A 16518-nucleotide genomic window follows, 5' to 3' on the forward strand; every position below is an offset into this window, starting at 1 on the left:
GGCCACAGGTGTCCGCTGCCTCCAGGTCTCCGTCCTCAGGCTCCACCACACACAATGCTTGGTACATCAAGTTCTTTGTAATAGTCAAACTTTTACTAAGAATTCCAAGTCCCTCAGGTGGAATAGTGCACAGCAATTTGCACTTCCTTCCTTCTTGGCACAACTTCTCTTCAGTTCTGTCACCCATTTGTCCTGGACTACCTCCAAGCCCGCTGACTCAATCAGCCTCAGGGATTCGTTTGCCACTCTGGCAGTGCACCCAGGACTGTCCACCTGCCCCCCACCTAATTCTACATTCACCTATCTCGTGATGCCAGAAGACCAGGCCCGCTCCTTGCTGCCTGGCCCAAGCCCCAGGCTCTCGATGCTGCAGAAATATCCCCTAGGAAACTCTGTTTGGCCTACCACTGCCACGAATGGTTGCCCCATGCTGCCCCTACAACCTACCGCACCTGACCTTGGCTTTCACTAGGCACTTCACCGTCACTGAATTCTCTCTAACCAGGAAATGTGCCCCTTTTATTGACACTAGTGCCCACCCACTGGGCTAGTTCTAGCCTTAACCATTTCCTATCTTATATGCTATACCTATTATCCTTATTCTATATCTTATGCTATACTCACATTATGCATTAGCTCTTTACATACTGTACCTTAGACACACATTACTTTTACATAAAAATCCGTACGACTGTATTTACATGGCGAGTCCGTTGCCTTCAGGGGAAGGAACGGCGTAAGGCAATCCACATCCCTACTTATGTAGTAGGAGAAGATATTTTGACATGTCGAATGAAAGATCTATTAAGTGTCATATGAATAAATGTATTACATGTTGTATATATAACGTTTTACATGTCATATGAAAGATGCATTACGTGTGGTAGGGAAGCTGTATGACACGTCACAGGGAGAAGGTGTATTGCATGTCAAATGACGGATGTATTATAGGTGACAGGGAAGATTTATTACCTCTGGTAGGGAAGGGAAGATGTATTACAGGTGGCATGTTACTAAATCTGATATATAGGCCTGCGCAGCATACAATCCCTTCTGTCAGTACAGGCCCCTACCAGCCATGCCACAGCAACACCAGGGACACGTCACCAATGAGCCCACCTTGCTAGAGCTAGAGAAGTACAAGTATACAACATATCTAGCACTGGGCAATAACCTGTTTTTATTGCAGCCCTTTGCTTTTACAGCCATTTAACAAAGCTCCATAAAACCGTTCACACAATGCTTTTACCAGGAAGCGTCAAGGACAAGGGTTCTCCTTCTCATAATGGACTTTTTATAGTTGAGGTCCATCACTCCATAAAAGAATAACTTGCATTTTTGTTATTATTTGTATTCATAACATTGTTGTAGGTTTTATAGAAAGTGAATAGAAGAGCAGGTCATAGAAGGAGCCAGCTGGGAATGGGGCTGATCTCTCTTGGTTTATATGTACACTGACCTCATGTGCAGAGCGAGCAGCTGTAGGAGACCCTCAGGGGCTGGTAAGGATCTGGCCCCAGTTATAGCACAGGTGAATAACAACATAGACACCCCTTTATACCAAACACCCTGCTTGATTACAGATCCTGCTATAGGCCGTTCATTAACTGCAGAATGGGGCGAGATGAGCGGCTGCCAGACACCTGTGACACCGCTGATCCGAAGACAATCTATAATGTGACTTTGTTAGTTTTTTTTCTTTTGTTTTAACAAAAAGTCTTAAGTAAAAAATGCCTTTTTTTCACAAAATCATGTCAAAAAAGAAAAGCCACAGATTAATGAATGCAAATACATCGAGCAGCTAAGATCTTACCTGACCCATGCAGTTCCTTAAACACACAGTGGCTTGTTAGGTCTCATTCACACATCCAGTTTTTTTACATACAAGTGCTATGCAATAAATGATAAAATAAATGATAATCCTATCACATCTGGAGAGGTTTCTCTATTTCTTAATAACACTATATACCAGAAAATCATCCAAATATTTAATTATAACACTTAAAATCTCTACTAATCATCCAAGGCGTGGCCTTTTATTATTGTGGTTTTTGTATGTTTAAACTCCTTATTGCTAGAATATAGAAACCTATCCAAACTACGATGAAGTTGTAAATAAACCAACCTTGTCTAATTACATCCTTCGGGTACATTGCATACAAATCTATGATTTAACGCGATCTCCCCCCTTTTTTTTCATGGTATTTTGCCGGTGAGGATATGTTACTGTATAATAAGGCTGTAACTTACAGGAACATCCAGCTTCATGGAATAAAATTATTTTTTTACTAGTGAATCGCGTTAGCAAAATCGTCAAGATTATTACATGCTAACTGTTGCTTAACAAGCAAATTCTTACTAACAAATTATCTAGGGATTGTGATTAAAACTTGACTTTTATTTAGTTTAATAAAAAATATTGTTAAAAACCACTAAAGTGGTCTTGTGTTATTTCTATATTGTAATGGATATTTTAGGGATTGGCTATTAGTCTTAAGCATGTTAATTTAAGGCTATATTATCCTACCTAAATCGTGGCCATAGTCCATAAATTTGTATAGCACTAGGAGGGTAACTATACAGTGGCACGTAAAAGTTTGGACACCCCTGGTCAAAGTTACGGTTATCGTGAACAGTTAAGCAAGTTATAGGTGAAATGATTTCTAAAAGGCCTAAAGTTAAATTTGACACGTTTGCTTTGTATTTTAGGCAAACAAAAGGATAAAGTTTTTTTTTTTTTACATTTTATAAATTACAAGAAGGAAAATGAGCAGATGCAAAAGTTTGGCCCCCCTGCATGGTTATTACCTAGTAACAGCCCCTTTTGCAAGTTTCACAGCTTGTAAACGCTTTTTGTAGCCAGACAAGAGTCTCTCGATTCTTGTTTGAGGGATTTTCATCCATTCTTCCTTTGAACATTCTTCCAGTTGTGTGAGATTCCGGTGTCGTCTTGTATGTACTGCGATTTTGAGGTCTAGCCACAGATTTTCAATGGTGTTCAGATCAGGGGACTGTGAGGGCCATTGTAAAACCTTCCGCTTATGCCTTTTGAGGTAGTCTATAGTAGATTTTGACGTGTGTTTAGTATCATTATCCATTTTTAGAAGCCATCCTCTTTTCAACTTCAGCTTTTTACAGATGGTATTATGTTTGCATCAAGAATTTGTTGACTTTCATTTAATCCATTCTTCCCTCTACTCGTGAAAAGTTCCCTGTGCCATTGGCTGCAACACAACCCCAAGCATGATTGATTCATCCCCAATGCTTAATGGTTGGCGAGATGTTCTTTTTCTGAAATTCTGTGCCCTTTTTTCTTCACCCATACCTTTGATCATTCTGGCCAAAGAGTTCTATTTTAACCTCATCGATCCACAGGACTTGTTTCCAAAATGCATCAGGCTTGTTTAGATGTTCTTTTTCATACTTCGGACGCTGAATTTTTTGGTGAGTACTCAGGAGAGGTTTTCTTCTGATGACTCTTCCATGAAGATCATATTAGTGCAGGTGTCTCTGAACAGTGGAACAATGTACCACAACTCCAGAGTCTGCTAAATCTTTCTGAAGGTCTTTTGCAATCAAGCAGGGGTTCTGATTGGTGTCTCTAGCAATCCTACGAGCAGCATTCACTGAAATTTTGCTTGGTCTTCCAGACCTTATCTTGACCTCCACTGCTCCTGTTAACTGCCATTTCTTGTTATAATCACAGCGCTTAGGCCATAGATAAGCTTTATCAAGCCATAAATAGGAAATGTAACATACTCGTGTGAATTTTCACAAATATCACAGTAGTGGACACCATTTCATAGATTTTTCACACATTAGACTGTTTCCTCTTTTATATCACTTCTATAATTTAGACCAGTCCTTGCTCCTAAAAATTATCTCATGTCAGTAATAAATGTGGAGCAACCATGATAATAATTCTGCCTCTACTTGTACTATTGTAGTGCAGTTGTCATATATCTGCCCATATCCATATATTGTTGTGCAAATATAATTTTTCTCTTGATCATGCTTCTGGGATTTCTATTTTTCTCGTTGCAGTGTCTTTCCGCTTTGTTGGCAATTATCTGCTATACAGAACTTTTCTACACTGTGTGGAATATGACACACAATATTGCTGAGCCTCCAGTTCTCCTCATTAGCCCACTTCTCGTGGGAGCTACTATGGTAAAGGAAATATTTTGACATAATACTGTAAATAATCTGCACTGATTTAAGTCACTTAGTCCAAGAGTCCTTCTCATCCACCACTGGCGGCTCCGTACTGACTCAGTTAGACCCCCACAAAGTCCAAATCCATAGAAAATCCAAGATTCCAAGGCACCAGAAAAATTGGGGATAAAACATAACCTTTATTTCTTTATTTCATCCTTAAAAATCACATGGTGAAATACAATTGAGGAAGAAAAGTGAAGCCACATTTTGGCCCAAAAGTGCCTTTTTCGAGCCAGAAATACAATAATACAATAAAAATTACAGCCATGGTTGTAATTTTTATTGTATTTCTGGCTTGAAGCGTTGCTTCACTTGTCTACTTCAATTGTATTTCACCATGTGATTTTTAAAGATGGAATAATGGAATAAAGGTTACGGTATGTTTTATCCCCATTTTCCCTGGTGCCTCAGAATCTTGGCTTTTCTGTCTTAAAAGTCAACTTTGATCATATCTGGTATTAACAGTGATGTTAAAAGAAGCAAGTTATACAGTAAGTGAGGTATATCGTAAATGTATAGTTTATGGCACCTGCATATGTCTGTAGACCAAACCCCTGTCCGAGTAGAGGAGATGTGTATATACATATTAAGGGGGTTCTGACTCACCACCCCTCTACTGGCAGTGCCCCATTCTGAAGAGAGAAGACCCTCTCATTGGCGGGACCTGTATCTACTGTACAATTACGGTGTATACTGTGGATAAGTCATAAATTTAAAAGGTTATTTAAATTAATCATTTAATATAAGGCTCTTAAATAGAAAGTTTTAGTGGTATTTTTATATTAAAGGGTTTATTCAGCCTTTACAGAGTGATTGTTTATCCTTAGGGCAGGTGCTGACGACCATATGTTCTTCAGGCAAGAAAATCAATGCGTTTATGCTGATCACACTCTGATTAGGCTCTGATCCGACCCTGATCACGCTCTGATCCGACCCTGATCACGCTCTGATCCGACCCTGATCACGCTCTGATCCGACCCTGATCACGCTCTGATCCGACCCTGATCACGCTCTGATCCGACCCTGATCACGCTCTGATCCGACCCTGATCACGCTCTGATCCGACCCTGATCACGCTCTGATCCGACCCTGATCACGCTCTGATCCGATCCTGATCACGCTCTGATCCGACCCTGATCACGCTCTGATCCGACCCTGATCACGCTCTGATCCGACCCTGATCACGCTCTGATCCGACCCTGATCACGCTCTGATCCGACCCTGATCACGCTCTGATCCGACCCTGATCACGCTCTGATCCGACCCTGATCACGCTCTGATCCGACCCTGATCACGCTCTGATCCGACCCTGATCACGCTCTGATCCGACCCTGATCACGCTCTGATCCGACCCTGATCACGCTCTGATCCGACCCTGATCACGCTCTGATCCGACCCTGATCACGCTCTGATCCGACCCTGATCACGCTCTGATCCGACCCTGATCACGCTCTGATCCGACCCTGATCACGCTCTGATCCAATTGTCATCCGATTTTTTTTTAGTGTGATCTGTTTTTCTTGCATGTGGAGAAATAAAAGGAAAAAAAAAAAAAGTTTCTCCACCTTCTCCATCCTGACATTTTGTGAAAATCTGACCGCACTCTCATGTCATCCAAGTGTGGTTTTGGTAACATCACAATTTTTTTCTGGGGCAGATCTATCTTTTTCTGAATGCTGAGCTCTGTCTTACCGCACCCACACCACTGATTGACAGCTTTCTGTGTTCACTGTGCATAGGCAGAAAGCTGCCAATCAGTGGTGGGGGCAGGGTTACACAGAGCTCACAAATATGTAGCAGGTTTACCAGTGATTTTATCAAAACTACAGCAAGCAGACCAGTAAGTGACATATCACTTAAATCAGGGCATCTGCCACTACACTGTGCTTATTTCAGATTCAGTATCCAATACCTGGTGACAGAGTTTGTTTTTTTTTAAGGGGAAATGGCCAGTGTGGATTTATAAAGCCATGAACTCTTATTTTAACTTTTCATTTCTAATGTTTATGTTCATGTTGACGTTTTTGTTCCTGATTTCTAGCTCCTTGCCACATGTCTTATCCAGTATGAGAGGATACGAGGCGTCCGCTCATCAGCTCTCCTGCTGGTGTTCTGGATAGTGACTTTCATTTGTGCAGTTTTCCAACTGAGAACCAAAATCACAATCGCCCTTTCCCAGGTAAGGATAAAAGACAGAACACCGATCTATAGAGATGAAGCGGGAAATTGGACACTTATTTTTTGTTTTTCTATTCCTTTGATAGAAAATATGACCCAGATGTGAACATGGGCTTAAAAGGAGCCATTGTTTTGTGAAATAGAGATACATATATTCCATACATTTTGAAAATTATAATTTTTAATATATTATATATACTATTTTAAAAATAGTTGTCAAACAAATAGACAAAAGTTATTGAATTAAAAAATCTTGGTGAAGTCCAATATTTTAACTCTATTGTTCTTTTTTTTTTTTTTTTTTTTAAGGCAGTAGAAATTAACCGACTGCGCTACACCCTGTTTATGCTGTACTTCTTACTGGTGCTGTTCCAGTGCATTCTGTCATTCTTCAACGATCGACCTCCGTTTTTTACCAGTGTAAAAAATGACATGGTATGTCGTCATTGTTGTTTATTTCCACTTTGTCACAATAAAGGAAAGGGTGTACTTTTTGCATTTGTTTTATGCTGGCACTTTGCAAACCTTTTCAGCTGTGAGAGGGAACAGTTGCATACATCAGGCCATATGTTCATTGGACCCATTTCTAAAGGTCCAGCTGAATGCTCATTTACCTTTGCTTAGATGTTGTACTTTTTTTTATTAATTGAAAGCTTTGCGGAGTGAAAAAAATACCTAACTAACCAAGATAGTAGACATGAATACTTGTCAAGTGGGTATGTCTTAAAGGAGGTTGTTATTCAAATTATAAAGCTTTCAATATAAAAATATAAATATGAATACAGTAGAACCACAAGTAGCCAAGATGTTTCCTGACTTGTGGAGCTGTAACAGTAAGCACTGCAGAAAACCAGACAATACGGGTGGTAAAATGGTTCCCCTGCGCCCCGACGCATGTTTCGTCCGTTACTTCTTCCGGGGGCTTGAAGAAGTAGTTACAGGCGAAACGCGCTTCGGGGCGCAGGGGAACCATTTTACCACCCGTATTGTCTGGGTTTTCTGCAGTGCTTACTGTTACAGCTCCACAAGTCAGGTAATATGTTTTTACACCACTCTTAACATTGCATTGAGTCCTGCTTACCTCTGTGAAATCTTGAGCTTTCATTTGGGCATATTTATAAGAAGATGCCTTAGGCACTCTGGCGCAGTATGAATTAACTGTACCAAAGTCTAAGCTATTTATTGCATTACAAGAGCTATGTTTCTAAATTAGTAGAGTATCTGCTCTGTTGTCTAATGGTAATAATTTTTGCCTGATTTGGGGATATTTACATGCATTTGCACCTTATCTTTGGGTAGGTTTTTTCATTGGTTTCCCTTTCTGGGTATTTCTGTATTCATGTCTTGCAACCTTTATTTTAATTATTTATTAATAAATTTTACATTTTAATTTGACATTTTGGTTCTCTTCGTTTAGCCGGTTGTTTAATCACATCTAGGCTACTTGTGGTTCTACTGTTCTGAAGTGCCATTTTTGTGATATATAGGACAGCTTTTTTTTATATAATATGAATACAGTAACAAAAAATCAGTAACTGCTATGCTTGCATTGTGACTTATATCGATATTGTTTCCTTGCATCAGAACCCGTGCCCTTTGTCAAGTGCCTCTTTCCTTTCCAAAGTTACCTTCAGCTGGTTTACAGAGTAAGTGATTTCACATAAGTAAAACTGTAGAGAATTCGTCAAACTGAGTAATGTTCCATATATAGGGACATTCCATAGGATTTGCTTAGATGCATCTGCCCAAATTTTTTACTAGAACCAGGGTCTGTGTTCGCTAGGTGTCAGTCAGCTGGATGGAGCAGAGTCGAGTGTGCTGCTGGTGAGTGACCAGCTAAAATGGGAGCTGTAGCTGAGAGAGATGTGCTGGGATCTGTCTGAATTGAGACTGCATGGGTCAGCTAGGAAAGCTGAGCAGTCTGTGTGTGTAGACAACCATGTGGAAGCTGCAACCTGTTAAGAGTGAACTGTGCCTGGAGTTGAACACTTCTGTTTGGCAACGGAGGCTGCTGGAGCTCAGGGTGAAGGGGATAAAGAGACTGGTAGGATTGTGCTTTTTTGAGTATGAAGTTTGCTGCAGGAGGACTGTAATCTGTTCACGTGAACCCACACTCACATACTGTATATATGCTGAATGAACTGTTTATTTGCTGTGATACCTTTGTGCCCAGAAGAGGCTATTTTTGTTGTTGAATTTCTTGGAGTTTTATGAAAGCAATAAAACTGCACCAGTTTGGATCAATCCGCATTGCCTTTTTCAATGATACCAAATGCCTGAGAGAGTGAATCCCTAAAATATTTTTACATATAAAGTGAAGGAAATAAGTATTTGATCCCTTGCTGATTTTGTAAGTTTGCCCACTGACAGAGACATGAACAGTCTATAATTTTAAGAGTAGGTTAATTTTTAACATTGAGAGATAAAATATCAAAAATAAAATCCAGAAAATCATATTGTATAAATTCTATAAATGTATTTGCATTTTGCAGTGAGAAATAAGTATTTGATCCCTCTGGCAAAACCTTGGTGGCAAAACCCTTGTTGGCAAGCACAGCAGTCAGATGTTTTTTTGTAGTTGGAAGAGATAACGTAGGCACTACTTATTAGTGGTGCTCAAGTAGGTGCCCAAACCGTGCTAGTTTGATAGATAAACTTGGCACACACAAAACGTAGATGCAGTGAAATTTGATGAGGTAAAGTACATACTGTAGACGTTTCGGTCAGTTTAGACCTTCATCAATGTACTGGATAAACAGAAATCAAGTGTAAAAATTAAAATCTAACTAAAGTGTATTCAAAATATTGGTCATATAGTAAGCTTTGAACAGTATTTTGACGCCGTATAAATTTGACGGTACTTATAGATATGCATAAGTATACAGAAACCATATCTGGTCACAATCATTATAGGACAATCATAGTGGAAAGGCCAGCAAAACAGCAGTAGAAGTTACAGTGGTAAGGATACCAGTGATGAAAAGCATATGGTTATAGAAAGGCATGTGCCATGAGTGTTGCAGAATGCAGACTATAAGATTAAAAAGAAAAGAAAAACATAGAATCAGACCTACCCTCATATAAATATTTGTAAGTCTCAGGGTCATATGTTGTAGATGGGGGTTCCTAGTAAGGATAGAATGAGGACTTTGCTAGTAATAGGCTATCCGTGCATTGTGCAGGTGGACTGTGATAAAAAGTAATAGGATACCTGCCCAATAATAGTGGGTTGACCGGTTATACCTCAGTGACACTGAAGGGTTAAACGATAATAATGTCTGACTATTAGGACATAACTCCAGAACAGCGTGCCAAGTTACAGATGGTCATGATAAAGCTGCGTATGTGAGCAGTCTAACTTACCCAGGTCAGGAGACGTTAGTGGTTGGATGGACGCAGTATCCACTGCTTGTCCAGTGTGTTGGGTCAGTGCTCCGGCGGTCTGATATAACCGCGCTGGTCTCCGGTGTAGGGGGACCGGGGGCCCGGAAGTAGCTTACCGGAAGTGACGCGGGGGGTCATGTGAGTATCGTCTGCGTTCCACTGGGTGAAAAGTGGGTGGGGATGGAGGAATACTTGCGTTCCACCCCCGGGCATGCGCAAAATGACCTGACAACGAACTATACTTGTAACAGGAGTGATTCCGGTGGATATTTAAGTGATGAAGGAGAATGGAAAGGGTGGTTGTGATCCTGCAGATAGTCGTGGACACAAGATCTTAGTACAGACGATTCTGAAAGGAAAATGTATAGAAATTAGTCTTATAACATTGGCATATATTAAAAAATGCAATATGATTGAAACATAAATAAAAATAAAATACAAAATACAAATACCGGGAAGAGTTTGGCATAAAATTGTGGCAAGTTATTCAAGGCAAAAAAGATTGAATGTCATATTCCCTGTTTAGGCCCCTTGGGGCCAGCGTCTGGACTTCGTGAGTCCAGTATGCTTCCCTTTTCTTTAACAGATTAATGCGATCACCTCCCCGCCGGGTGGTGCGACTGAATCGATTACCTGAAATTTTAGTTGAGCAATAGTGTGTCCCAAAGTGATGAAGTGGTGAGGGATGGGTAATAATAGATTCTTGCACCTAATGGTAGATTTATGTTTAGATATGCGGTCTCTTATAGGTTGGGTGGTTTCACCTACATAGCAGAGACCGCATGGGCATTTTACCAAGTATATCACGAATGATGAATCGCATGTAAAATATTCCTTAATGGTATATTGTTTCCCATTAAGGGGATAATGGAAGCTTTGACCTCTCTGAACATTATTGCATTGAGTGCATTGTAAGCATGGGAAGGTACCAAATTTAGGATTCATGAGAAAACGTTGTTTTATTGCCTGACTTGAAGGGCCTATGTCTGCCTTAACTAGCTTGTCCCATATATTCCGTGGTCTTCTGAAACAAGGGAGGAAAGGGGTGTTAAACTCTTTTAAATTAGGATAAGCTGTCCCTAGGATATGCCAATGTCGTCTTATTGTTTTATGCATCAAGTAGGCCAGGGGGTGGTAGCTGTGTACAAAAGGAACACGGTCCTTTGTACAGGGTTTGGGATAGGAGGTATCATTAGTCCCTGAAGTGTCTAAAACGTGGGAAGGATATCCCCTCTCTACGAACTAAGAACGCATTTTATCTAGACGTTGCAATTGTAGATCCTGTTTAGAGACTATCCTGTTAACCCCTTTAAATTGAGATTTGAGTATGGAATCCTTCATCCTAGTTGGATGAAAACTCTGATAGTGAAGGAGGCTATTGCGATCCGTAGGTTTGATGAAAAGATCAGTGAATAGTTCGCCTCTGTCATTTTTAAGAACAAGTGTATCTAGAAAGTTGACCTGTTCAAGGCTATACGTCATAGTAAAATCCAGACCCGGTCACGAAGTTTTCAAAAAAAGAAAAAAAGTTTGTAACGTGTCTAATGAGCCGTTCCAAATACAAAAAATATCATCAATGTAGCTCCTCCATGTTATGGCATGTGTGCGGAAGAGGTCATTGACATATATAGCACTCTCTTCATAATCCGCCATATAACTATTTGCGTATGGAGGCGCAGCGTTCGAGCCCATTGCTGTGCCCCGTATCTGCAAGAAGAAGGTGTCTTCAAACAGAAAAAAGTTTTTTTGTGAGGACGATGGAGAGTAGGTCACACACAAGGTTGATTTGTTCTGGAATCTTATTTGAGGCTAGGAGAAGACTCCTCACTGATTGTATTCCTTCTATATGTGGTATAAGTGTATCCTGAATCAGAACCTTAATCGTATTAGTGGGATCCCTTGATAAGGGTGTATTGATGGATGTATCTCCCAGTTGGCGGTAAACTTGTCGTCTGTACATAGTCCTGTCCATTACTACGATCGCCCCACCTTTGTCAGCTGGTTTTATAATCAAATCTTTATCTACCTGGAGTGAATGCAAAGCTTGTTGATCAAGGGGGGTAAGATTAGGAGGGACATGTAATTTACCTCGATCTAGATCCTGTCTGAGCTTTTGGAAAGCATCCTGCACAAACGTGATAAATGTTTCTAGTGCATGTGAGCCCGGTGGAGGTCTATAGTTGCTTTTATTTCTCAAACCCAGACTTCTAGATGTCAAAAGTGTCCCGTCTGTGGTATTTTGGGGTGGACTAGTGCTGTCGGAATCAGAGAAGTGTAATTTTAATCTAAGCAATCTGTAGAATCTCTGCAGGTCCATCTCCAGGTTAAAGGTACTCAGCCTATAACTTGGACGGAGGACAAGCCCCTTTGTAGTACCTTGTACTCTGCTATGCTTAGAGATTTGGAGGAGATATTTATAACTAAGGTATTAGTACTTGAGATCGGGTTATGCGTGTGAAGTCCATGTTTCTTCGTTTTTCTTGTTCCTCGACGGGTCCTCTTCTGTTTTGTCTCCTGCCGCGTCCTAAAAAACGACTGGCAGATGTGGACCTGTCCTGTCTTTCTTGGTCTGATCCAGATGTTGAGATGTCTGTTGAGGACCTGTAATTTGGACGAGAAGAAAAGGTCCCGGAGTTGGAGTTGTCCCGCCATTTATACACTCTGTTGTATTCGTAATCCTCTGTATCACGGATAAATTTTGTTCTCTTTCTTGCTTCAGTGTCCCGACGGTGCTGTTCCATGGTAGTATTTACTTTAGACTTCAAACTGTTGTGTTCTTCTGCTGTAGTAGATGCGGCTAGTTGGCTTTCGATGTTAGAGACTTGTTCCCTGCTTTGAGTGATTCCTTGATGTAGATGCTCTAGTGTGAGGGTTATAAGATCGAAAGAACACTTGTTAAGTATTTTTTCAAAACGAGAGCAATAATCTGGCGAATCACTGAACAGGGTTGGATGGAGAGGGACCCCTAGTCCTCTAGGTATTCTTTGGACTTTTAAATATTCTGTGAGGGTGGCACAGTGAAGTTCAAGGTTTGTGCAGTGTCTTAGCTCTCTCTAGATCCCGGCCCCTCATCTCCTTAGGTGGAACTCTTAGAAAGTAGAAATAGCAAAAAAAGTGGAGAGCACTCACCGGAGTAGAAATGTCCGTTTGTTTCCACATCCCTCCCTGCTGCATTATTGTATGTCCGAATAAAAGTATGACATTTCTACTCCGGTGAGTGCGCTCCACTTTTTTTGCTATTTCTACGTACTATTGTGGATCTCTTTTTGGATGCAGCACCCAAGTTGTATATGGGGGAATGTTATTACGGCTAGAGCAGCAAAGAAGGGTTAGAGATATTAGGGTCTAACGAATTGCAGCAGTGCGGAGGTGTTTTTTCTTGCTTTGGTTTCAGAACTCTTAGAAAGTATTTTGCAGTTGATGATGAGATTTGCGCACATGTGAGGAGGAATTTTGGTCCACTCCTCTTTGCAGATCATCTCTAAATCATTAAGATTTTGAGACTGTCACTTGGCAACTCGGAGCTTCAACTCCCTCCATAACTTTTCTATGGGATTAAGGTCTGGAGACTGGCTAGGCCACTACATGAGCTTAATGTGCTTCTTTTTGAGCCACTCCTTTGTTGCCTTGGCTGTATGTTTTGGGTCATTGTCTTGCTGGAAGACCCAGCCACAACACATTTTTAATGTCCTGGCGGAGGGAAGGAGGTTGTCACTCAGGATTTTACGGTACATGGCTCCATCCATTCTCCCATTTATGCAGTGAATTAGTCCTGTGCCCTTAGCAGAGAAACACCCCCAAAACATAATGTTTCCACCTCCATGCTTGACAGTGGGGACGGTGTTCTTTGGGTCATAGGCAGCATTTCTGAATGAACACTGTCAACTGCGCACAGTTGATAGAATTAGTTACGATTTACTGGATGTCACTTAATTTTTTTTTACTTCTTTCTTTTCAGAATAATGTTTAGGGGTTATAAACAACCGTTAAAATCAGATGACGTTTGGTCTCTGAGAAAATCAGACACAGCTGAAGACATTTTATTAAAATTTTCAAAAGAGATCCAGAGACAATGGCATAAGACTAAACCGTAAGTTTGATTGGATTGATGTATTAATACTTGCATACACACAGAAAAGTAGAAGTATACTCTTCTTTACATCTTCCTACTTTCAGATACAGATACAGGCAGCAGAAGAGGTTGTACACAGCAGATCAGAGCGCAGAAGGGGGAGATATCATCTTAATCTTCAGGCAAAACAGATTATACTGGATGTATGTGTCAGAGTATAGATAGGGAGGAAAACAAGCACAAAGCATTCTGCAGGACCAGAGAGAGGAAATCACATCATCTCTGAAATGGGCAAGTCATACAAAAATGTGAGAGCTAATAGTCAGCTTCATCCTGGAGTCACACTCCCCTCAGATCCAGATAATATTATTGGAAGGGGCATGTTCACATGTGAATAATCAAAGGTAGGGACAAAATACAAACTGCTTGGGTTATGAAAGTTAGTGAATAAAAGAAGATCGTAGACTGAAACCTTTAACTTTAACCCCTTCATGACCCAGCCTATTTTGGCCTTAATGACCTTGCCGTTTTTTGCAATTCTGACCAGTGTCCCTTTATGAGGTAATAACTCAGGAACGCTTCAACGGATCCTTGCGGTTCTGAGATTGTTTTTTCGTGACATATTGGGCTTCATGTTAGTGGTAAATTTAGGTCGATAATTTCTGAGTTTATTTGTGAAAAAAGCGGAAATTTGGCGAAAATTGAGAAAATTTTGCAATTTTCACATTTTGAATTTTTATTCTGTTAAACCAGAGAGTTATGTGACACAAAATAGTTAATAAATAACATTTCCCACATGTCTACTTTACATCAGCACAATTTTGGAAACACATTTTTTTTTTGCTAGGAAGTTATAAGGGTTAAAATTTGACCAGTGATTTCTCATTTTTACAACAAAATTTACAAAACCATTTTTTTTAGGGACCACCTCACATTTGAAGTCAGTTTGAGGGTTCTATATGGCTGAAGATACCCAAAAGTGACACCATTCTAAAAACTGCACCCCTCAAGGTGCTCAAAACCACATTCAAGAAGTTTATTAACCCTTCAGGTGTTTCACAGCAGCAGAAGCAACATGGAAGTAAAAAATGAACATTTAACTTTTTAGTCACAAAAATTACCTTTTAGCAACAATTTTTTATTTTCCCAAGGGTAAAAGGAGAAACTGGACCACGGACGTTGTTGTCCAATTTGTCCTGAGTACGCTAATACCTCATATGTGGGGGTAAACCACTGTTTGGGCGCACGGCAGGGCTCGGAAGGGAAGGAGCGCCATTTGACTTTTTGAATGAAAAATTGGCTCCAATCTTTAGCGGACACCATGTCGCGTTTGGAGAGCCCCCGTGTGCCTAAACATTGGAGCTCCCCCACAAGTGACCCCATTTTGGAAACTAGACCCCCCAAGGAACTTATCTAGAAGCATAGTGAGCACTTTAAACCCTCAGGTGCTTCACAAATTGATCCGTAAAAATGAAAAAGTACTTTTTTTTCCACACAAAATTTCTTTTAGCCTCAATTTTTTCATTTTTACATGGGCAACAGGATAAAATGGATCCTAAAATTTGTTGGGCAATTTCTCCTGAGTACGCCGATACCTCATATGTGGGGGTAAAACACTGTTTGGGTGCACGGCAAGGCTCGGAAGGGAAGGCGCACCATTTGACTTTTTGAATGGAAAATTAGCTCCAATCGTTAGTGGACACCATGTCGCGTTTGGAGAGCCCCTGTGTGCCTAAACATTGGAGCTCCCCTACAAGTGACCCCATTTTGGAAACTAGACCCCCCAAGGAACTAATCTAGATGCATAGTGAGCACTTTAAACCCCCAGGTGCTTCACAGAAGTTTATAACGCAGAGCCATGAAAATAAAAAAATATTTTTCTTTCCTCAAAAATGATTTTTAGCCCGGAGTTTTTTATTTTCCCAAGGATAATAGGAGAAATTGGACCCCAAATGTTGTTGTCCAGTTTGTCCTGAGTACGATGATACCCCATATGTGGGGGTAAACCACTGTTTGGGTGCACCGCAGGGCTCGGAAGGGAAGGCACACCATTTGGCTTTTTGAATGGAAAATTAGCTTCAATCATTAGCGGACACCATGTCGCGTTTGGAGAGCCCCTGTGTGCCTAAACATTGGAGCTCCCGCACAAGTGACCCCATTTTGGAAACTAGACCTCCCAAGGAACTAATCTAGATGTGTGGTGAGCACTTTGAACCCCCCAAGTGCTTCACAGAAGTTTATAACGCAGAGCCATGAAAATAAAAAATTATTTTTCTTTCCTCAAAAATGATTTTTTAACCCACAATTTTTTATTTTCCCTAGGTTAACAGGAGAAATTGGACCCCAACAGTTGTTGTGCAGTTTCTCCTGAGTACGCTGATACCCCATATGTGGGGGTAAACCACTGTTTTGGCACATGCCGGGGCTCGGAAGGGAAGTAGTGACGATTTGGAATGCAGACTTTGATGGAATGGTCTGCGGGTATCATGTTACGTTTGCAGAGCCCCTGATGTGCCTAAACAGTAGAAACCCCCCACAAGTGACCCCATTTTGGAAACTAGACCCCCCAAGGAACTTATCTAGATGTGTGGTGAGCACGTTCAACCCCCAAGTGCTTCACAGAAGTTTACAACGCAGAGCCGTGAAAATTAAAAATCATTTTTCTT

General features: G+C 40.7%; 1 protein-coding gene across 1 annotated transcript in view; it reads left to right on the forward strand.

Annotated features, from left to right (window-relative positions):
- LOC143785981 (multidrug resistance-associated protein 1-like) overlaps positions 1-16518 on the forward strand; it is a 79825-nt gene that overhangs the window by 14852 nt on the left and 48455 nt on the right. The window contains exons 4-8 of the mRNA XM_077275143.1: positions 4045-4170; positions 6260-6397; positions 6706-6831; positions 7981-8042; positions 13739-13870. Of these exons, the coding sequence (XP_077131258.1) occupies positions 4045-4170; positions 6260-6397; positions 6706-6831; positions 7981-8042; positions 13739-13870 (584 nt within the window). The remainder of the gene's footprint in view (positions 1-4044; positions 4171-6259; positions 6398-6705; positions 6832-7980; positions 8043-13738; positions 13871-16518) is intronic.

This window comes from Ranitomeya variabilis, chromosome 7, assembly GCF_051348905.1.
Source record: "Ranitomeya variabilis isolate aRanVar5 chromosome 7, aRanVar5.hap1, whole genome shotgun sequence".
NCBI lineage: Eukaryota > Metazoa > Chordata > Amphibia > Anura > Dendrobatidae > Ranitomeya > Ranitomeya variabilis.